Source organism: Semicossyphus pulcher, unplaced genomic scaffold, assembly GCF_022749685.1.
Source record: "Semicossyphus pulcher isolate SPU_LCO1_2020_fin unplaced genomic scaffold, fSemPul1.0.p SCAF_17, whole genome shotgun sequence".
NCBI classification, from domain to species: Eukaryota; Metazoa; Chordata; class Actinopteri; order Labriformes; family Labridae; genus Semicossyphus; species Semicossyphus pulcher.
Window position 1 is genome coordinate 16,737,730 of NW_027211681.1, and position 22,900 is coordinate 16,760,629.

Sequence of the window (22,900 nt, forward strand, 5' to 3'; positions counted from 1 at the left end):
AGTATGGATCTATAAACAGAAGTGAATTATTAATTAATGATAAGTAAGAAACATTTTCAGGAGCTATACGGTGAAATTGTAAACTAGACACCCAATTTAGATAGTTTTGACCCTAGCAAGACCTAGTGCAAAATTATATATGAGAGGCAACATTTATTGTATTTATGTAACACGGAAACAAAAAGTAGGAAAAGCTCGGAAGTATTAATCAGCCTACCGAAAAGTAGGAACCAACAAAAGCTCGGGAGTGTGTTTCAGCCCGACCCGATTTCAGGACCGGACCTACAAGCTATCTTACAGCTGACCATCTCGGTAAAAAGAATTGCAACCCCACATTATAAATGACACTTGGATTTAACATTCTGGACGATTGATGTAACTACAATATAATTTAAATACCATATGTTCTACGCTATAATTAATATGTATCTGTTTTTTCTTACCATGTGGCACTTCGTGTCAGTTTAATGACTAATGACTGGTGGAGCTAGCCCTCATTAACAAAAACGTTATAAACTAACGTCTATTCTGAATTCTTGGCCTCCTAATGCGAAACATTGTGGTATAGCTAGCCATGTAGCATGAGCTAAATAATTAGACTCAACGAGTATTTAAACTGAAACCTTGGTCAAACTTACTTCCTGAAAATAACTGAAAGTTAACCCTGTTAGCTTTACTAACCTGTTTCCACAACCTGCAATTAATGTTCCTCAGTGTTTGCAGGTAACCTGACGTCAAGCTAGCCGTTAGCTGGTTGCATTCCGACCTGTTGAAGCAGAAATGCCCAAAAAGAAAACCGGTGCCCGGAAAAAGGCCGAGAACCGTAAGGAGCGAGAGAAGCAGAGTCGAGCCAACCGGGAACATGTCGATGTGGCCAAACACCCCTGCAACTCTAACATGGTATGTAGCTCCTGCATATAATACACAAAGGCAGTAGTGTGAAGGAACTACGTTTATTGAGTAGAGTAAATAGGTAGTTAAGAACAATTTGAGGAATTTGACCTAAGTTTTTCATTGTATGCTACATTGAACTTCCACTGAAGCCTATTGTTATACGTACAACCCAAAATAACAAATCCGGTCTGTACAGCATGTGACACCATTAATGCTAGGACCCTCAGTTCGGCTAATGAAAAACCTAAAAACCAAACCAACCCAAAAAAAACCTTAAACGGGAAAAACAATGGAAGAAACCTCAGGAGGAGTAACGGAGAAGAGATCCCTTTCTCAGGCAAGATACATGTGTCTTTAGTTTCTTTGCAGATGTGGGGTTATTAAACAAGATATAAACAGAAAGTAAATTACCGGTATGCTATTTTATTCCATAAACAGTCTTTATTAAGTCCTTGGTGAAATTCATTTGCTACCCAGTAGTATGTAATAAAGAATAAGCCCTATCTTAATCAGCTGCACCATACAAGCAATGTGCCATTGATCATAATCCAATTAGTTTTTATATTATTTTTAAGTTGGTCATTCTGCAAAAATGTATTTTTTGTACTTCCATTTGACTAGCATTTAAATGCATGTTATTTGTAACATTTTTCTTGAATAATAGATTCAAGAGTACTTCATCCACCAGTGCACAAACTCGTAAAGTATCCTTTCTTAACTAATCTTACTTTATTATCTTCTGTTATGCAGGATTGCGACAAATGTCAGAGGTAAGTACATGTTTTATATTATAGCATGAATTTTTAAGGTATAAGTAGACTAACTCTGGTCAATCAGTTAACAAGCGTGTTTCCTCCCTGTAATATGACCTGATAGGAAACAGAAGAACAGAGCTTTCTGCTACTTTTGTAACTCATTGCAGAAGCTGCCTGTCTGCGCTCAGTGTGGTGAGTAAACTACAGTGAAATGTTTTATGTTTTTGTGTTTATTATTAGAGTTACTTTATTATTTTAGTATGGCGCCCCCAAGTGGTGTTATTGAAAACACGGGCAGACAATAGTGCCAAATATGCACTGCAAAAACTAGGGATGCACGATATTATCGGCACGTTGTCGGTATCGGCCGATATTGGCTTAAAAATGAACTATCGGATATCGGCCAACAGGCTCCGATATAATTAACTGATAAAATAATGGGCTGCTGCATACTTGGTTAAATGCCATACCTCGGCGCAATGTCCCCAGCGCGAAGAAGACCTGTGTGGCGCAGCGTGATGACGTCACGTGTGTCTACCTGCAACATGAGAGAGTTAGAAGCCAAAATGTCCGTGGTGTGGAAGTTTTTCAAAGTGTCCGAAATAGATAGCAAAACTGCTATTTGCAATGACTGCTCAGCTTCGGTGATGCGAGGAGGAGCCAAGGCAAAATCTTTCAACACTACAAACTTGATTAACCATCTCAAGACCCGTCACCCCGACTGTCGTAACAAATGTGATAAGAGTATCACCATTATACTGTACGCTAATTCCAATACAGAAGAGAGTTGATGATCTCTGCAATTAGTTGTGCGGGAAAAAAATATCGGTATCGGTATCGGTAATTGGCTAAATGAGTTGTAAAATATCGGCATATCGGATATCGGCAAAAAATCCTATATTGTGCATCCCTAGCAAAAACGTTTCCATCATAATAATCTGAAAGATGCTACCATTGCATCTGAAACCTCCACAGTCACATTAAAACTGGTTTTGATACCTGAATAAAATATACAATTCTTTTATAATTTATATCATATTTATATATATATATATATATATATATTTAATATTTGTGTTGCCAGGCAAAACCAAATGTATGAAGTCATCAGATTGTGTCATCAAGCATCCTGGGGTCCACACCACTGGAATGGCTATGGTGGTAAGTTAGACAAAGTTTCTGAAACTGACTCTGTGTGGCCTATTCACCGTTTTTAATTCTAATGGGAACATGTAGTTGTAAAATAGTAGTATTTAAAAACATTTCAGTAGTTAGTCCGGCTATTTTAATTGAGGCCAGTGTTTGTAGGTTTTTCTATTAAATAAATATGTTCTTGTCTTGACTTGTCTCTGTTTTATGCAGACATATAGGGATCAAAAATATTTTTGTGTCAAGATCAACACTGAAATAAACATATGCCATCAGTGATGGCCCCATATCCAAAATAACAAGCAAAAAGTCACTACAGAACAGGCGACAATATACTTTCCTTGTCACTGTTACAATTGTGTACTTTGTGTGTTGTAATACTGTGAAAGTCTAACCAGGAAATAATGATTATGACCATTTTAATGACCCTCAGCGATGATGCACAGTCCTAGTAGTATCAGATAATGATCTTATGGTGTGTAATAGTGTACAGCAATAATCATAGAAATCACTCAATGACTGGAAGCTCAGTGAGTCGTTTTAAAAACACAAAGCATGTAACAAACACTATCGTTTCTTTTCATTTTATTTCTAGTTTTAATGTCTATAAAAAAATAATAATTGCAAACTTTTTTCCTTGTAATTTTCTTCTCTACCACAAGGGGGCAGTGTGTGACTTCTGTGAAGCATGGGTGTGCCATGGTAGGAAATGTCTGAGCACTCATGCATGTGTGTGTCCTCTGACTGATGCAGACTGCATTGAGTGTGATCGCAGTGTCTGGGATCATGGTGAGACCCCCTGCCCCTCATCTGAGTATTTACAATAAAGATTCACCTCGGTGTCACACCAAAGATCCTCTCTCACTGTTTACTCCCTGAATAGGAGGACGAATCTTCCGTTGTTCTTTCTGTCAGAACTTCTTGTGTGAGGATGATCAGTTTGAGCACCAGGCGAGCTGCCAAGTCCTCCAGGCAGAAACATACAAATGTGAGTCACTTAATTTCCCTTTCACAATGTAATTTTCGTGGTTAATGGGGAACGTAAAGTGTATTCACTTCGTATTCATCCTTCAGAATTATATCTCTAGGGCATGTATGTAGAAGTGAGAACGTGATCTAGTTTTTTTTTTTTTTCTTTCCGCTCACGTTTCAATATAGGCGTTTCCTGTAATAGACTGGGACAACACTCCTGCCTGCGCTGTAAGGTGAGAGAAGCTCATGTATCCACAGTTTTTACAAACATGTTTACCTGCTCTCTGGGCTGAACTGCACCCATCTAATCAGCTCGCATCATAAATTGTTTCCTCTGCAAACAAAAACAAACGCATGTTCTAACTGAGCAAGTGAAATTCTCCTCCTTTTTATTTGCTTTTGCATTTACTTAGCCCCAGAGCCGGAAATATTCCTGGTATGCAGGAAATGTGCAATTACAATGAAAGATTAAATCAGTTAAATTTTCCAGACAGGCAGATAGAAAGTGCTCCGGTAGGATAAAACTGGACTCTCAAAATGAGGTCAAAGCTGCTATGACAGTTTTGTTTACTCCCTCTATAAAGCAGGATGCACTTTGCTTACACGAGACTACACAGTCTGTAAACTATCAACTAGTCAAAGGCATTAAAGGGTTAGCAATGGTAATGCTTATATAATATATACAACACAGAGTAACACCATTCCATCAAAAAAAAAAAAAAAATTCCCTGCGTCTTTTCTTGACACTACCAAATAATTCCTCATTCTGTGTAAAGAACACATTCTAAACTTTGTTGGAACATGAAAAAAACTGTGAGCAAAAAGGCAGCGTGAGGGAACACAAAGGGGGAATTCAGTACTAAAAAGGCAGTAACATTTAAAAAACACTGTTGATGGGTCACATTGTTCTAACTGAACATATACTATATTGTTTTTGCACAGAGTGAGGACAGCAGATTTAGTTTCTTGTCTCTTTATTTAAAAGCTTCACATCCTGTATGGACTGGAAGAATGCTTTGAGTGAAAGTGTATTTCAAAGATAGACTTGAACTTTTGCTCTGAAGCTTGTAGATCACTGAGGCCCTCTCAGGAGAGTCCTAAAATTTAAATAAGGCCAGCTGCGGTCCTTTTTGTCTTTAATCAAACTACACTGTGAAAAATGATGGGAAGAAGTAGAGCATTATCAAACTGTACAGGAGCAGAAAAGACTGTTTCAGAGAAAAGGGAGACACAGTGATGAATGATGAGCCGTCTTGTCTAAATGAGCCAGAACACACACAACCAGAACTGAAACTATATGTCAAGATGTTCACATTTCCATGTAATGATTTGAATTCAACCGTGTCCTCCCAGGCCTGTTACTGTGACGACCACGCCAAGAGCAAGGTGTTCAAACAGGAGAAGGGTAAAGCGCCGCCCTGCCCTAAATGTGGCCACGAGACGCAGGAGACCAAAGACCTCAGCATGTCCAGTGAGTGCGACACGAAACCTTAAATGTGATGTTAGGATGATTTCCAGTAAATCTGCTGTCTAAGGGGAAGTTGCATCAGCCAAGACCTTCCTGCTGAGTCATGGCTTTAAAGTGAAACGGGAAGAGTGTTAATGCAGGGACGTTTTCAAGAAATCAACTTATTTCCCATAAAATTATAAAAAAATAAAATTATCTCCTCACAGGGTTGTTGGGAGTGGCTTCAACCTGCAAATTATGATACATTTTTCAAGATTTATAAAATAACAGAGGTGCATCTTATCAAATAGTACCTCAACCATGTTGTACTTAATCATATATAAGTACTTCTAGTGTAATACTACAGTATAACTTTGTAACCAAAATGTTATTGTGCTTTGAGGTTTACCTCAAATCACCCTTGGGAATAGAAATGCAAGGTCAACTTAGAAGACTGTTTCTGTTACATCACAGACCCGTTAATCACGTGGGGACAGTTCCTGTAAATGCTGCGCTATTGTTTCACTGTTTTCTCTCTGGACTTCTCTGTGGTTACGCAAAAAGCTGAAGAATATTAACGTTTTCATACGCAGGTGTTTTGTGCAGAATTATAGTGATATAACTGCCTCCAAACCAGGAAAAAAGGCACATGGCTCTTTAACATAAGATCTTTTAAATGCATTGTGCAATGAGCGGCTGCATTACATTTCAGCAGTCGTTGACATGTTTATTGTACCATTAATCTCTTTATCGCGGTCAGTAACATGGACTCTTATTTGTCAAACTGACTTCACAGACAGGTCATTGATTAATTTGGTGCTTGTACAGCCTGTATAACCACGTCCCAGTAACTGACAAATATTTATTCCTAAAATAAGCTCTAGTTCTTGCTTCTGTTTTTTCATCTTAGCATCATCAGCACCTGAAAAAAACCCTCTGATATTAAAAAACAAACCAGCAGGTCACGGAGGGTATTTCCAGAAAAAACCTCAAAGAATCTTTAAATATTCCTCTGCTTTTCAGGGAAACAGATGCTACTTAGAGGCACGAATGATATAAGAGGCTCTAACTTTGGCTTTTTTAGATTAACTTTTTAACAGATACTGAAATAGATTGAAATTGAATCAATGAAATCAGAGTTAATTCCACGTCTGTGTGTACTTCGCAGCCCGCACGCTGAAATTCGGCCGCCAGGCTGGTGCCGACGATGACGACGATTACTATGAAGGATCGTCAGGAGGGTACGATGCGTACTGGAAGAACTTAGCATCCGGAGGCGGTAACCAACAGGACGACTACGGAGAGGACGATGACGACGAGGAAGATGAGGACGAGGAGGAGGACGACGACGACGAGGAGGAAGAGGAGGACGATGAAGAGGAGGAAGAAGAGGGTGAAGTGGAAAAAGCTGCTGATTCAGTGGCTGGCCTGAAACTGGACGGGACGGCGTGAGCTGGGACAGAAACAGGAGCAGCCTGCGCGGTCCTATAGATTCAGATGATTCCCAGTAGAGGTTCACTTGTTACAGTTGAGTTATTAACTTGGACATGCAGAAGAAGAATTGAGGAAGAGATTTGGTATAACAAGGGCTGAGTGCCAATACAATACCCACATTTGTAATGGTACACTTCTTTGTTTCTATAGAAACCACCCCGCCAGCAGCCAGAAAGATGATTAAATAAATGGTTGAATTAATACGTTTTTTTTTTTATTCTGTTCAGGGTCGTGGGGGGGCTGGAGCCTATCCCAGCTGTCAGGCAGGAATTCAAGGATGAAAAATTAGTAAACGAGATCATGTATCGGACCAGACATGTAATGTCTGATTTAATTTTTCTTAAGAGTTTACGACACATTTTAGTCTGTGCCAAAAACAGTGATGGGTTTCTTTACCTTGCCTGGAGACGACTTATTTTCTGCTTTCTGCTGTTTCATCCGGGGCTGGATAAATTAACCAGGGCCCCTTCACTTGACAGAAAAAGTAGGAGCAGCTCTTGAAGTGTTTCCCCCAACCCAAATTCTCATTTCTAATTTTTAAATGTATGATTTTCCGAACATTCCTCAATACAGAAACACAGGAAACATCTTGCCAGTGTATCAGTGCTTTATAAGTATATGTTATGACCGTCAGTTTTAAGGTATTTTGTCCTTGTTTTGAAGATATCCTAAACAGTACCAAAACATATAGAAGAAGCCAGTCAACGGTGCAAATCAGTGCTACAGCTTGCAGAACAAAACATTGAACAAACAGCTTAAATTGGATAAAATTAGCTACACAATAGCACCATTTGCGCTTTATGTATTAGCTAGACCAAACACAGTGTTAAGGTCCTTGATCACATAATTCTTACACAAACTAAGCCTGGGAGTTCATCGTTCATTTCCCTGCTAATGTTTTTTAATTTTTACTTTTTGATATGGTCATACTTTAAAAAGAAAATTAACTTGAGGAGCCCTGAATTAATCCATTCTGCAACTCAAAAATACATCATGATAGTCCTCAAGGCCCCTCATGGTTTGAGCTCATACTGTCCTTTAGTGGTGTATATGGTAATGAAATCACCCACAACTGCCCTGTAATGAGTAATCTGGGCCTTGCATATACCGGCCCAGGGTACAGTGTGAAATGAAATTATAAGCATAACATAACTGTGTACTAAGTGTTCCTCTGCAGATGAAGTAATCTGCAGCTTGTTTAATGGGTTTAACCTGCCCCAGTGCATCACAAAGGTTGTTCAAACATACTTCACACTTGATCTGATCCTTGTAATCAGCTCCATTTGTTGAGAGGTTTGTGATTAAATAAGCCATTAAATAATATAATCCTATGTGAGTGCGTAATGGCGAGAGGATATTTTTATACTCTCTGCACATACCTGCTGCATATAAAAAAACACTGTTGCCCCGACACGTACTGCAGTCTCTCAAGTGACATCAGAGGAGGAGTGAACTTCAACAGCAGGGCGTGTGTGATTCGGTCTCTGGATCAAGTCTTGACCGCGATCGTCTCAGATGTTGATGCAGCGGTGGACAAAGATCAATGAGACTAAGAAGCTTCATAAGAACAAGTGAAATGTAATAATGTGATCTCCGCTGGGTAGGACAGCAACCGCTGCCGCTGCGAAGATGACAGACTTCATGACGGCGCCCCCAGTGATCCTCGTCCAGCCCACATGCCCTGGAGGGCAGCGCGAGGTAGGCAAACTTTCTTCGTATGTGGTGGAGGTTAAACCAACCTTTAGCCTACGTACGCCTCATGTGTTTCGTAGCAGGAGTACAAAAACGCGTTTGGAAATGCCAAAAGTTGGCAGAGTTCAGGACTTAAATAGTGCGTAAAGATCGGAGGTGTGTCAACTTGGTGATCCACGTGGGTCCAAACAAGGTATTTCAGCTGCTATTGGTGAACTGTGCCTCATTACGGTTATTTAGTTAAAACAACACGCAAACGTACCGCACTATGACTGGTTTACTTTCACTTTCGGTTGTTGTTTAAGGCCTGATTTGGTTATCACGAGCTCCACCTGTCGTATTGGTCCGGTACGTCCTACGATGTTTATGTTGGCCTAGAGTCACTACAAACAAACGGCTGCACAGCTGTCACGTCTGGCAGGTCAGTGCATTTTACCTACTTTTCATCTGGTTAATCCAAACAATGCCCCCCACCCCTCTCTCTCTCCTCGTCCTCTCTTCAATTTCTATGAGCTCTCCGTCCGTATACTCTGGCTCAAATGAATAGGGATGGCCATGTCAGTGGTAAAAAGAAGCATTTTTAGTGGACATACTTTGACACCCAAATTTGTAAATAAATAAATAGGGCACAGGTTTAAAAATACCAAAGTTATCGTTTAAGTGGTGGTTTTTAACAAAAAAAATCTTATCCTGCTTTCTTTAACAGTCATTTAAATTTCTGCCCTGAAAAGTGTAAACAAAGGCAGAGTGCAGTTAAACATTTTTCTCTGACACCTATCAGACATTAAAAATAACTGTAATGATGAATCTTTTCGCTGATGGTCTGGTTTGCTTTTGTAGGTCATATAGAGTAATCAGAATTCATTTCAGTCTCTTTCATAACCAGTGAAAAACTCCTCACAGGAGCTTTAAATAAAACTAGTATTACTATAATGTGAAAATACACCATGCACCGTGCAGCTTTGTTTAGCAAAAGTACAGTTCGCAGAACGTACTTAAAACGTCAACATTTAACACATTTATTTGGCAGAATGCCCATTTCAGAGTATAAGAAGATTTAGTTCTTAGTGTTAGTGTCTGTGTTACCTTTGTCTAATTCAGTATGTCTGTTTAGTATGTGTCTGTACTCTGAGAGGAAAGAAAACCTGGAGTCAAATTCCTTGTATTTACTCACATACTTGGCAATAAAGCTGATTCTGATTCTAAAAATAAATTTGTAATAATTATATTAATAAAATACCTATAAAAGAGATATATTTTAATATTTTGTGAAACTATAATAATTCAGAGTAAAATTAAAAATACTCCATCAAAGGTAAAAGTCCTACAATCAATGTTAAAAAAGTTAAAAAACAAGATTACTATTAGAAAAATGCAGGAAGAATTATTTTACAGTGTAATAATATTCATACTTCATTGAATTATTGGATGTTGTTAATTATAATATTCAATATCAGGACACTTCCAGGTACCTTGCTGCTTAGTTTAATAATAAAGAACTGCATCATAGTTTAGCATGTGTTTTGCATGTAAATCCCTCATCTGAAAAGCAACTAAAGCAGTTGGATAAATGTAGTGGAGAAAAATGATCGTTTCCCTCTTTAGAAATATCAATAAGGTAGTTGAGGCAAACTTGTCATCTTTGATTTGAAAGTATTTTACAGTTTCAGAGGAGAACAACATGATTGCAAAATCAAAGTATCAAAAGTGCCTAGCATGAGTGTCTAAAACTAATTCAGTATATTACAATAATCTTTAGACTGTAACGCTTGTTTGAGCATCACTGTGCAGAGTGACGTATGTGCAGAGTTTGACATCACAAGCCTGGTTTCACAGATTTGTCTGAGTTCTTGCCTGCACATGCAAGCTCATGACTATGGGGTCATATCAAGGTTTGAAGCGATACTATATGCAACCTTAAAAAAAGTGTGATATCAGTGCACAAACACTGAGAATGAACTTTTCAGGGAAGTGCGAGAAATCTTTTAATGAAACAATATTCGGATGCCAGAAGATTCTGGATTTTTTTTAATTAGCAAGAAAAGTCAGATTTTAACAATTTTTTTAATTAGCAAATCAGAAAGTGTTATATGTCTTGTCTGTGAAGTTTCTCAGTCATGCAGGTCATGGTGATTCTCTCTCTCTCTCTCTCTCTCTCTCTCTCTGTCTCTGTCTCGCTCTCGACACCTGGCCAATCAGCATCAAGCAGCAGCACACCCACCCCTTTGGCTTTAGTGTATCGTTTGACTTATGTCCCATCTGTTAATATGGAGGAGGAGGGCGTGTGTACATTAACCGGTCAATACAGGGCGCTCAAAATGTTTGAGCTGTCACGTCATGAGTGTGGAGTGTGAGTGGGTTGTTAAACCCTCCAACAGAGAGTCTGCACTGATGCTGACTTACTGACCATGTTCAACAGAGTGTCGTGTTTGTCACTAAAGGAGCTCCGTAATTTAAAGTTCCATGTTTAAATGAAGATAAAAAAGATAAATAGTATCATGCAGATGTTTACATCTGAAATTTAGCATTAGGCTATGTTTAGGATCTAATAAATACATTTTTATTCTAGAAAAGGCTGTTTATTTAATTTTGAAGTGTTTTATTAACTCAGCAGCCTAGGATGATTATGTGATGTGATTTTAGTGATCACATAAAGTTCCTGTTTCTGCCGAGAGAGGCGAGTTCGTCCCAAAGCTTGCTTTGATCTGATTCTTACACCTTAACGAAGGTAGCATCGTTCAGCTGTGAATGTGACTTCAAATGGAGTTCACTCTCTGACAGAGCGGGAGCAGGGAGGGTCCTGTTTGAATAAGGCCCGATGTCTCGTGTCTCTTAAAACGAATTAATGCGCCTCTCTCCATGCATCGCCGGTGGGAGGGTCTAAGATGTAAGGAAAAGACGCAAGTAAGGGAAGCATGGATGCAATTTAAGGGACCTGGGATGAACCGAGGAGGAGAGGAGGATCACGACAGCCACGAACACACTTTCTGTTGTTCTTTTTTTCTTGGATTTCTCGAAATTATGTCCGTAGCCAAAAACATAAGTTATGGTTACTTTGTTGTTCTTATGGGTTGTAATATTTGTAATTTCCATGTTATGTTTATTGGTCCACATAGGTTATATACTTTAGTACGCCAAAAGTTCTTGGGTTTAACATAATTTTATACATTTATTAATAATAACTTTTACATTTAGTGAGGGATTTATCATCACAAGTTACATTGCTTAGCAACCATGCACAAGCGCTAAGATGAGCGCCCTGTTCACATTATGCACGTGTGCTAGGTGGTCTGTCAGAAGTAGGCCGCTCTAAGCCTGCTGTTCATACCTGGCATTGACGAGCCTCTCAGATGCGTCTTCAGTGACCACTTGTGACCGGATCTCACTTTCCCACTCGGGATGCAAATAAACACAGAGCCTCATATTCATTAGACTTTAAAAAACACCAGATAATTAAAAAAAACATGTTGCAGACTCGCAGCGCAGAGAGGGGGGGGGGCTGCTGTGCATGAGCACCGAGGGGGAGCGGTTGAGTACGGACTGAAGTGATACAAAACTTTGATTATGAAGCCTTCTGCTCCTCGCTGCAGTTCTGTGGTTTATCATTGAAATATATGAACAGCTCAGCAGACTGGAGTCTCTGTTAATCGTGACAGACAAAAAGATGCATGTGATTAACACACAGATACATGTTGCAAGGGGCCACAGACTCACCCCAGTGGCAGCAGAAGCCACGTGTCCAGTCATTGAAGTTGCACTGTTTACCATGACATAGATGAGTGGGTTGCTATTTGTGCCTCTAAATTCTCAGTTTGTATTAATGTTCTTTATTATTTGGAACTTTTGCTTGAATAAAGAACTCCTTCCTTTAACAGAAGACATCTGTGGTCAAGTGCTTACCGGACACCCTGCAACGGGTCAGTTTTACAGTTAACTAGTTCCTAAAGTTTTTTTGTTTGTCTGACAAAACTAAGTCATTTGAAATGTTAAAGTTGGTTCTGGACACTTTTCAAGGATATTTGTTTTGCTATTTTCTACCATTTTATAGAAAATAATTGCAAGATCAATGACAAAGGAAATTAATATTAATTAATTAATATTAATGTAAAATTCATAATAGTCAAAGTGTTAAAACTGATTGTAATACAAAATAAGTATTTTTACTATTTAAGTACTTTTAGCTGATAAAACATGGCTTTACTATAGTGTAAAACGGAGCTGTTTCTGCTCTAACTTCAGTTAAGTTCTTCCTCCATCTATGATTATTGGCATGTAGTTAGCTGTGTAGTTTGAAAAATTGAGGCCAACAAGAAACTGTGTATGTGACGTTTTTACAAAGAAGGACGTGGACAAAGAAGCCACTTCAACCTTAACATGATGCATTGATTATAACTTCTCCGGCGCTGAACTCATGTTTAATGATTTCTGGTTCTCTTCACACACTTCTTTACTTTTCACACAAGTATTGTCATATCTGGGTCAAGAGGACGGCTTAACATTTTAACAATGTCACTGTCCCAGATTTACCACTTTGTGTCATACATGTTACATTCCTGTTTGAGCCGGTAACAAAAAGTGCTGCGTTTGTTTTGTGCGAGTCGAGTACGACAAACAACTTCGATAGCCGGTTGATCGTGTTAATCAGTCCTCAAGCAAGTGTTAGTTGGGTCCTTCTTCTGTGTTTTATATCATCGTAAATGTAGTGTGTTTGGATTTTGGGCAGTTGGTGAAAAACATCAGCTTGGGCATAATTGTAATTGGTATGTTTTTTTTTAACAATTTTCAGAAAATTTTATAAACTAAACAATTAATAAATTGGAAACATTTCATGATAAAAACAACTTTTAGTTGCAGTTCTACACTTTGTAGCCTTCTGTTAGCTCAACATCCTTAATCGGCCATAGTGTAGCAAAAAGCAGTCCTTATTGCACAAGGTGTTGCTGATTCAAACAAACAGGAGGGAAACACCTTGTCCTCGTTACCACAGGCGCGGCACACCTAACATTTGTGTTCAGTGAGACAAAAGTAAAATTTCATTTAGATTTTTCCGAAGTGAGTCACATTTTTCTCCCTCTGTGGCTAAACGGAACAAAATAAAATCACAGTGCTACCTGCCTGCTAAACACAGACATCAACCTGAATGACGTCAATTGATACAACAGGACATAGTGTATCTACAGTGCACACGTGAGACTTGTAACCATCAATTAAGGTCAATGTTATAAGGTCATACTTCAATCTGACTCACACCCTTGAAATTGCTCACAAATGCTTTTCATAACAAACTGCACACTCAGGACTGTCAATCAGGATTTTCAGAACAATTCTGAATATATACAATAAAATAAGCTTTAAATATGGATAATTTTTGGCTGCCCACCGGGGTCAGCCCTACACATGGGTCTGTATGTGACTGACTGACTGACTGAGTGACGGAACTTTCAGAGCCAAATAAAGTAAAAAAAATAACAACGGGAAACACTTCAAAATAAGAGCATTGTGTACAAACGAGGGGAGTCAGAATTCCAGATCGGGCTTTTACTTTGAAAAAGCATACCGGAAGTGTTGACCTACTTTACTCTCCTGTCACTCGCCTGTGAGTTTTACTACAGGAAGAGATGTTAATATTGCTGCCAGAGATCAATAGGACTCTAGAAATGTGTGTCATTGGGTGACTTTAATGATCTTGGCATACATTTCTATACCTTCAATCCTGCTAGAGTGAATTCTGCTATGACAGCGTATTAGGGCCACTGTAAAAAAACAAAAACGATTCCCAAATTTGACTTTTTTTCTGGCAAATTTCCCATTTTAGTCTCAGAGATATCCGAGTTGTTTTTTCTCTGAATATTACCCATCTCCTCTGGCTCTTGGCCGTCGTATTGTGGTGATTGTATAGCCCCCTGACTTACACTTTTTGGCATCAACAGACTGTTAAAAAGTATCAATCTTCACTGTCACACTGGCCATTGGATGCGTAGTCTTTCAGTAATTCAACACTGACTGGACCAAGTGTTGCCTATGCCTGTGTCAGCAGGATAAGAAGGACGATCTAAAGTCTCCAGGCCAAAAAAAGAGGCGATGCATACGTGAGGTTGTTTGTGTACTCACTCCAAGTATAAGGCTAACAGCCAAGCTCCATCCTACAACACTTGACAGAGTTGGTGGGATAGAATTACTGTAGTCCAGCAGCTTTAAGTGATGAGGGCAGTAGAAGCATGATCCCACAAAAGATATAAAAGACAAAATCACTTGTTAAACTTGCCAAACTTAGTGGGGGAGATGTCGTATCAGAACTAAAGTATCACCCTGCATACCAGAGAACAAGACTACCTGAAGGCCTTTCTGGCAGGGAACTTTGACAGTTGCCTTTTCTGAACTTTTCACCATCAGTCGGATAAAAGCTGTCAAGAATGGTACAGATCCACACAGATCAGGTTGCTCATCTGAGCATGCTTGCAAGCAGGAGCTGCACAGCTGGGAAGGAATGGCATGCCAGTGGCGGAGGATTGGGATTCATTGTGATATACGACGGGTGGACATTGGTAAACTGTCTTAACCATTATGTCAGACTTCAGTTTGAGTAGCTCACATTCTTCAACAGCATGCCCAGGGCTTGGATGTTGCTTGGATCTATGAAAGGGATGCTTGAGCTTGTTTCACAATCAGACTGCAGTTGATGAACAACTTCTTTCTCAGAATTGAGATACAATGCCAATGTTATGGCCTGTTTTTGGTCTTGTGAAACAGACATTGCAACATAGCCTGTCATGGTCCTTGGTGTGCCCTGCGGTTCTCTAGTTATTCACTTGTACTTGGTACTTGGCAAAGAAATTGAACTGCAGGAGCTTTGCCAAAGCAAGGTCTGACTTTAAGCTCTTTTTTGACTGCTCCATGTTCAATCATGCATACAAAATGCAGAAGGGATGATGGAACAGCTTGTCAGGTCTGGATGTTGAAATGTACCACAGTCATTTCTTATAAACTTGGTAGCTTTAGCCAGATAAACTGTGTCACCTGAACCTGAATGCTAATCTTCCTCTAATGCTGGAATGAGCTCCTTAAGTTGAGTACCATGAACACAAGGCAATTCAACAAGCAGTTGCTCCAGGCTTGGATTATCGAGCATGGTCACAAGCCTGACATTGGGCCTCATTTACGAACAGTGTGTACGCACAAATCTGTGCTTGAACTGTGCGTGCGCACGTTTGACGCACAAATCTGGGATTCATCAATTTGTTCTTACCTAAATTTCTTCGTACTCTGCGAACAAATTTAGAACTCCCTCAGACCATGCGTACGCACAAATGAGAAGAAATGTCCTAGGAAATGTTAACACACAACCTTTTAACTAAATGCATACTATATATAAAACTTCAATTATGGAAAAAAAGGCTTTAATAGACAATAATTGAATTTACTAATGAATGGACCAAACGTAAATGCTGTGTCATCCTCATAATTTATTGTCATATCATTAAAACTTCAATTATAGCAGTTGAGTTAGTTTATAAAGTTCACCATAGAGTAGACCATATGAAAATGTTCATATTGAAATGTAACACTTGGCCTTTTAAAAATAGTTTATTGGCCTATAATTGATAGGTGATTCCCAAAAATTTGTAGTGCTATGACTGTGTGCATCTGTAGTTGATTTCATTGATTGGTATGGAAGATATATAAAGGAGTCCAATTTACCTCCAACCAAGTGGAGAGATGGCAGATCTAGCCTTGCTGGAAGATATTGCTGCCCGTGCACGCTCCGGAACAGTGTGCCTGTTCTGGCCTCCACCTCTGCCACAGTTGTTTACATTTCTGCTGATTTTTCTTTTTACCTTTTGAGGCCATCTTTCACGTTCTTTCAGCTTCTATGTAACACCGCTCTCTTATTGTGCGTCACCAAACGGATGTCCTTATATAGAGAAATAGAGGCGTGGCAGTATGCTGATTGCAGATCGCGGACACGCGCCTGTCAATTTAGAATGGTTCTGATTTACTAACATACGCACGGTGGTGAGAACAAAATTGGCAGGTACGCACGTGTCATGAATCTGACGGTGATTTTGCGCAAGTACTTATTTTTTGCGGACATTTCTGCGCAGATATTAGTGAATGAGGCCCAATGAGTGCATTCATCACTGGCAGCTATTATTTCACCAATGTAAGGAAACAGTTCAGAGGAGGAAATTATCTATGCTCCCTTCCAGGGTTTTTTTGCTTTGTAATACAGAGCCAGCAAGCAGGACGGTTGATACTTCTCATCAACTAACTGTTCAGTAGTCGTCTGTTCATAGTTAATCATTGAGTCATTATCTCTTATATAAATGTCCTGGAATCTTCATATTACTCATCCATACAAGCATGAACTGCATAAAAAAGGGAGAAACATTAACTTTCTAGGCCACTGTTGAAAGTACCCCAAAACACTGTGCTTTCTCTTGGACCTTCAGGTAATTCTGGTAATTGATGGAGTGGGTAAAACAGAGGAATATACCTTGCCAAGTTCACGTCCATCGTCTCTTCTTTCGGCAGGATTGGACCGGTGAGATCTGAAATCTTAACTTTTAACTTGTTGACAAAGGCAACACTTTACATGCACAGTCAGTGTTACGAGTGGAGCTCATGTTTATGGCCTGTCTGACGTTCAGGGTCAAGGGTCGATCCTTTTACTACCCTGTACGTGAGAAAAAAGTCTCAGGGCTATAAAATTAGAGGAATCCAAACGAGCTGGCTCAGAAACATAAAGTTGTTATAAAATCAACCTAAAACAAACATTTCTAACTTTGGAATGCCGATTTGGCATCAGTCATTTGGATATCCAAATGGCCCATTAGGCACATTCATCAGACTATTCTTGAGAACGAATAGAAGTTTCATGCTTGTATGACTCCTCCATTATATTCAGAGGTGTTTCTAATACTCTGGCCCCGTTATGTATGTAAATAGGAAGGACAAAAAATTAGAGACACATCTCAATATAATTTAGTTCAGTACAACACCACCTTTAACTACGGCCTCAGTAATATACATAATTGAATTTACACACTTCCGACTCAACAAAATGAAAACTAAACTTCATAAAAGCAGAATCCATGGCAGTGTTGTTGTACTGAACTGCATTAGCGTGTACAGGTGTACAGGACCTAACCTAACCTTTTGTTGAGGCTAAAAATGTTGTACTCACCTAAAACTCCTTACAGAGTCACTCCGCTGTGAAACCAAGTGTGAGGTGGTGTCAGGGATCAACCTGCAAACCTTACAACCTTACCTTGAATGTTAAATGAGCCGAAGTAAGAGGATGGAGATGCATATCACTTTGATGGAATCGTTCTAAAAATATTTTGTTGTCTTGCTAAAAAGGCTTTGCACCAGAGTTACTTTTATTCAGAAGTCAGTGGTGTTGTCCCTTTAGGAATAGGCGACAGTGTGGTTCCCCAGTGCGTCTTGTTTTAGCTACACAACGGCAAGCTGACTTCTCAATGGAAACTAACTAGAAGAAGCATTTTTTTTGTCTCTGCGAGAAGCCACGTGTGCAGAGCAGTGACATTCAAATATGCAGGAACTAGGACTGGATAATCATACGTCATGTTGTATTAGTGTGGGCCATGAAACAACTTCTTGGACAGAGAGAAATCTCTGTCTGTCTTCAGAAAGATGCTGTTTCATGACTTTAGCAAGAGGACTGCAAATGAGGGGAAGCTCAGTTAAAGTCGAGGTGAAATGAAAAATGTCATTTAAATCCTTTTGGATCACATCCCTGGTAATATTGTGCATCTATTTGACAATATAGGCCAAAAAAAAAATACAGAAAAACCATTTCTTCGTATTCATATATCAAAATCCGATCATTTTTTCTTCCGGTAAAACTAAATTTCCCGTGTGCTTACATAAGTTAGCACCAAACAATTTCAGCCAATCAATCTGCAACATTTAGCCGCAGAGCACCAAGAACGCTCGGTCAGTTAGCTAGCTACTGCGCTGTGGAGAACGTCTGTCTACGCCCACTTCTCAACGGTCAAATCAAATCCCTCTAATGATATGTCCCGCCTGCACGTCCTGTTTCACTCGGAAATACGTCACGATACGGAAGTTAGATACTCTCGAAATGCCGTTTCAGCTCAACTTTAACAAAGAGACCCAGAGTTGAGTAAGATGATGCTCAGGGTTAAAATATTTTGGGCCCGACAATCACACAAGTAGCAGCAAGAGTAAAACGTTGCTTACATTAGGCACGAGCTGTCGGGTTTGTTTGAGGTGGAAATCTTTTAGCCTCAAGACTAACCAAACCAATGAAGACAAGGGAGCATTTTTCAGTGTGTGCTTTGAAGTGAAGTGTTGTGTGAAATTCACACTTAACGTGCTTGTAGGTAGCCTGACATTGCCCGAAAAATTGATAAATGCTTAGCAGTCTGAAGGCTCACACTTCAATTTAGATGTTTAAGGAACGTTATCAGCGTTCATCATGCATTTAGACAGACCATCAACCGATCACAGCAATCAAATGTGACCTTGTTAAAGAGCGCAACACTCTCATTCAAGCTTGACAAAATAAGGATGACACAATTACATTTCCTTGTCTCATTTCCAGAAAGGCGTCCACTTCCAGTTGACCTGTAACCTGTGTCCAGAGAGCCACAAAACTCAGGTCTGGCTTTGTTTCTTAATTCTGAGGTAGGCATACAGTGTGTGACTTATTTGTCTAAAGTTAATGTTGATTATCGCTCAATGAAAGAGGAAATGTTTATACCATTAGTAACACACTAAAGTTAGGTCTGATTTTACACGTGATTCATCGATCTGGAATACTGGATCCTTTTTGTTTTCAGTGTGTCAAGTACTGTTTGTTAGCCATCTGTTCATAGTTAATCAAGCGAGTGTTTCCCCATCATCATATAAATTTCCTGGAATCTTCATATTACTCATCCATACAAGCATGAACTGTCTCAAAAAGGAAGAAACATTTAGGCCACTGTTGAAAGTACCCAAAGCTTTAAAAACACTCCCTCATAAGTTAAATGTATCGTAATCATTGTTTCTTCATTCTCTTATAGCTGCTTGAGTACATCCACCTGTGCTGATGCTGTGCCTCATTTAGATCATTTACAGACTTGCTTGAATGACCTGAAACCCTCCATTGAGGTGAGAGAAGGTATCACATGAAATACCATTTTGGTTATGTTTATCTTTTGGCACTTTTGCTAACACTTTTGTTTAGACTGTAGAAAGTATCATACTTTAACTCGATGAATGATGACTCTTTCCTTGAGTGTACGGAAGCCTAGAGAGGCAAATGGGGCAAAAAAATCCTGATGGATTTGATGAATTGTTTGCTCCCCTGTGTAAAAACTTAAGAACAGATGAGATTTAGCTCGCATAATATTGTCTCAAGTTCATTCAACTTTTAACTTATGTGTAACTGGTGGGGAACAAGTTTGGCAAGGTGGAATAAAAAGTTTTTCTTGGATCATTTCTCTAAGATATTTTTTTTCATTAGTGAAAACAGGTGAAAGAAAAGTTTTCCAGGATAAATTATTGTTTGTCTGTGAAAACAGGTAAAAAAAAAAATGCTTTGGCAGCTCATGAATAGCACAGAAAGCAGTGACACTTACAGTTGAACTTACCCCAAGGTAAAACTAAATCAGATGTGTGTTCTGTGCTTTTTTGCTTTGCCTCATTACGTTTTTTTAACACATAGTTCATCTTCTTGTCAGAGAAGGGATAAGCAATAACAATGAGCAGCCACTCACTCACACTCAAACACGCATAGACCTGTTGTGTATTAAGCTCATATCTTTTCTTAAGTCATAATCACGTGACAATGTTGTCGATCCTCACTTGCCTCTCAAGGCTTCCGTACTAGTTATCACTTCCACACATGCAGTAAATGGTTTATTCTTTGTTTAAAGCTCCTGTGAGGAGTTTTTTAGCGGGTTATAAAAAAGACTGAATGTAATGCTGATGCCTCTATATGAGCTACAAAAGCAAATAAGAGCATCAGCAAAAACATTGACTATTCCCATTTATCATTTTTAAGACCTGTTACTGCTGCTTTTAATCGCCTTTTTTTTTTTGGATTTTCAACGACAAATATTAACAATGGCTGATACGTTTGACTGTAAAAAGGAAACAGGATGAGATTTGTTGTCAGAAAACACTACTTACTCATGTACTGAACAAGATCGGCCAACAGATATGTCGTACCACTTTGTCCAGATCAAAAAAGACATAACGTTCCTCACAGGAGCTTTAACGTTTAAAAATGTAGCTTGTATTTGTCTCATTATTTTTCTTTCTTCCTTCAGAAATCTGATGCTATGCTGTATGCTCCTTCAGCTAATAATGTTAAAGTAAGTTGTGATTGTACGTTTAGAATTTTTGTTTTGATCTCACTTAGGAAAAGGACTGAATGATCGGAGATAATATCTGCATGCTTAAGACTTTGATGTTAGAAAGTAACGTAATTGCCAAAAAGGACAGCAACAGACGGACATACATCCACACATTTTATTTACTCTGTTTTTCCTGTGATAACAAGTAATTCCGTTAGTTTTCTCAAGATTGCGTATTATTTATCTTGAGATAACAACGCTGCACCACTGTGATGTCAGATGATCAGAATTCGAATCCCCAGAGTTGCAAAGGCACCAAACGAACATAGAAACAGGCTTAACTTACCTCGTTAATGTGGGCAATGGCAGCATGGCATGTACTGGTCTGTAATATCACAGTGACCAGTCTATTGTTTTGTTTTCTAGATCGCTGGAAATATATCCCATTATAACGAGAAAACAAGCTTTGTTATCTCAGGATAAGGGGCCAAATTAATCTGTTATAATTGGAAAACCAGCTTGTTATCTGGAGATAATGGGAAAAATATGTCAAGATCTCAAGAAAACAACTGAAATGATCCTGTTATTACGGGAAAACTGAGTAAATAAAATGTATCGATATATGTCCGCTATGGGCTTCTGTACTGAAGTCATTTGATAACAATAAAAATCTAGAACAATCGCAATGTTAATACAACAGCATGACGTGAGCATGACCTGTAATCTGTGACTGAGGCCTTTCCTTTCTCGTCCAGGAGAACTGTAAAAAGATGTCGCTGAAATGTTACATGTTGGAATTGATAATGGTCATCTCTGAGAATGAGTATTTGGAAGACAAATTGGAAACAAAGTGCATCCTTGAATTTAATGAGAGCCTGCTTCCTGAAGCTAAAGTAAGTCCTTATTACAGAATCCTCCTCAAAGTACTTGTACTGCTTGAATTAAAATGTTTATAAAAAGTTATTCATAGCTCAGCACAGATACATTACTTCCATTCCCACCAGTGGGACTAAATTACATATCATGAATTCGATCAATGTTAAAAAAATATATGTTTTAATAAGTCTCTTTTTATTTTTAGGTTGGCTGTCCATGTGAAATACACTCACAGAAAAATATCACAATATTCCTTGAGCGACTAAGTAACCTATTGAAAGAAATGAATGCACTGGGAAACACGTGAAATTATGTAAAAACTGTTAACTAGTAATGTGAATGTGTACATTTGTAAAGATTTGTTTTTTAATGTTGTAAATATCACATTGTAACTATTTGGAACTGTGACAAAACATGCCGTCCTGTATTTTATTATATAGACTGACGACACTAATTGGAATATATTAAAAGTGTAATATAACAGTTTAAATGTAGGGATGACTTCTCGGGCTATTGTCTGATGGACTGTACACATTAGCCTGATCCTAATCTTCACACTAAAGCTTACTGAACCCTCACAGACTTGAATGACGTCAGGTGTGCAGTGTGGGAGTCTGTGAAGGTTTGAGAACTGCGTAAATATCAGGAATGGGACACACTATGGCCCTGATCACACCTGGTATCAACATGTGGGCTTCGTGATTGGGGATTGGGCCAATGGCCAAATCTCCACGCTCACAGACTCACAGACTTTGAGGCGTGTTACCCTCTAAGTGTGTGAGCGCCTAGTGCTGTCCCGCTGTCAAATCATCAAGGGCGTTAGGGCTCGGATGCCGTCTTTAGAATACCAAATTATGCACTTTCCGAGTCCGCATATCTGCAAGGCAAGGCACATTTATTTATAGAGCACGATTCATACACAAAGCAATTCAAAGTGAGCAAATAACAAAAAACAAAAATCTGATTCAAAGAATTAAGTAAAAATGTACATAAGAAGTTCTAGAGTGGAGAGGCACAGGCTGTCCGTGTGCTCTCTGTTCATGCACATGCTTGTTCTGATGCGGCCTCTCAAAGGAATGGCGTATGTTGGCACCCAGTGTGATTTGGACGAACCCCATCCAGCTTGACGCGTCCAGTTCCAAAAAAATTGAACAATTTCCTGTGGGATTTACCCAGAGTTCATAGCAAATTTGGTGACGTGAAGAACAGCCCCCCATTAAATGAAAACAAATCTTCGTATATTGAAGTAGTATTCAATAAAGTTCAAACAAAAAAATCGAAACTTAAAGGGA

General features: G+C 39.0%; 2 protein-coding genes across 5 annotated transcripts; both read left to right on the forward strand.

Moving 5' to 3' along the window:
• The first annotated feature begins 263 nt into the window (after positions 1-263).
• znf330 (zinc finger protein 330) lies at positions 264-6,912 on the forward strand. 4 transcript variants are annotated; one of them, XM_069666798.1, is made up of 10 exons: positions 264-312; positions 715-900; positions 1,645-1,664; positions 1,771-1,841; positions 2,734-2,810; positions 3,461-3,587; positions 3,682-3,786; positions 3,957-4,003; positions 5,124-5,241; positions 6,386-6,912. In XM_069666798.1, the coding sequence occupies exons 2-10, from the start codon at positions 781-783 to the stop codon at positions 6,667-6,669; spliced, it is 969 nt and encodes a 322-aa protein (XP_069522899.1). In that variant the 5' UTR covers positions 264-312; positions 715-780; the 3' UTR covers positions 6,670-6,912. The 4 variants fall into 4 exon arrangements, with proteins under 4 accessions (XP_069522899.1, XP_069522901.1, XP_069522900.1 ...); XM_069666800.1 differs by having other exon boundaries at positions 266-312; positions 724-900; XM_069666799.1 differs by having other exon boundaries at positions 294-375.
• Positions 6,913-8,165: 1,253 nt separating this feature from the next.
• Positions 8,166-22,900, forward strand: il15 (interleukin 15). The gene is made up of 6 exons (XM_069666290.1): positions 8,166-8,409; positions 18,992-19,074; positions 19,455-19,542; positions 20,706-20,750; positions 21,488-21,625; positions 21,814-22,900. The coding sequence occupies exons 1-6, from the start codon at positions 8,341-8,343 to the stop codon at positions 21,913-21,915; spliced, it is 525 nt and encodes a 174-aa protein (XP_069522391.1). The 5' UTR covers positions 8,166-8,340; the 3' UTR covers positions 21,916-22,900.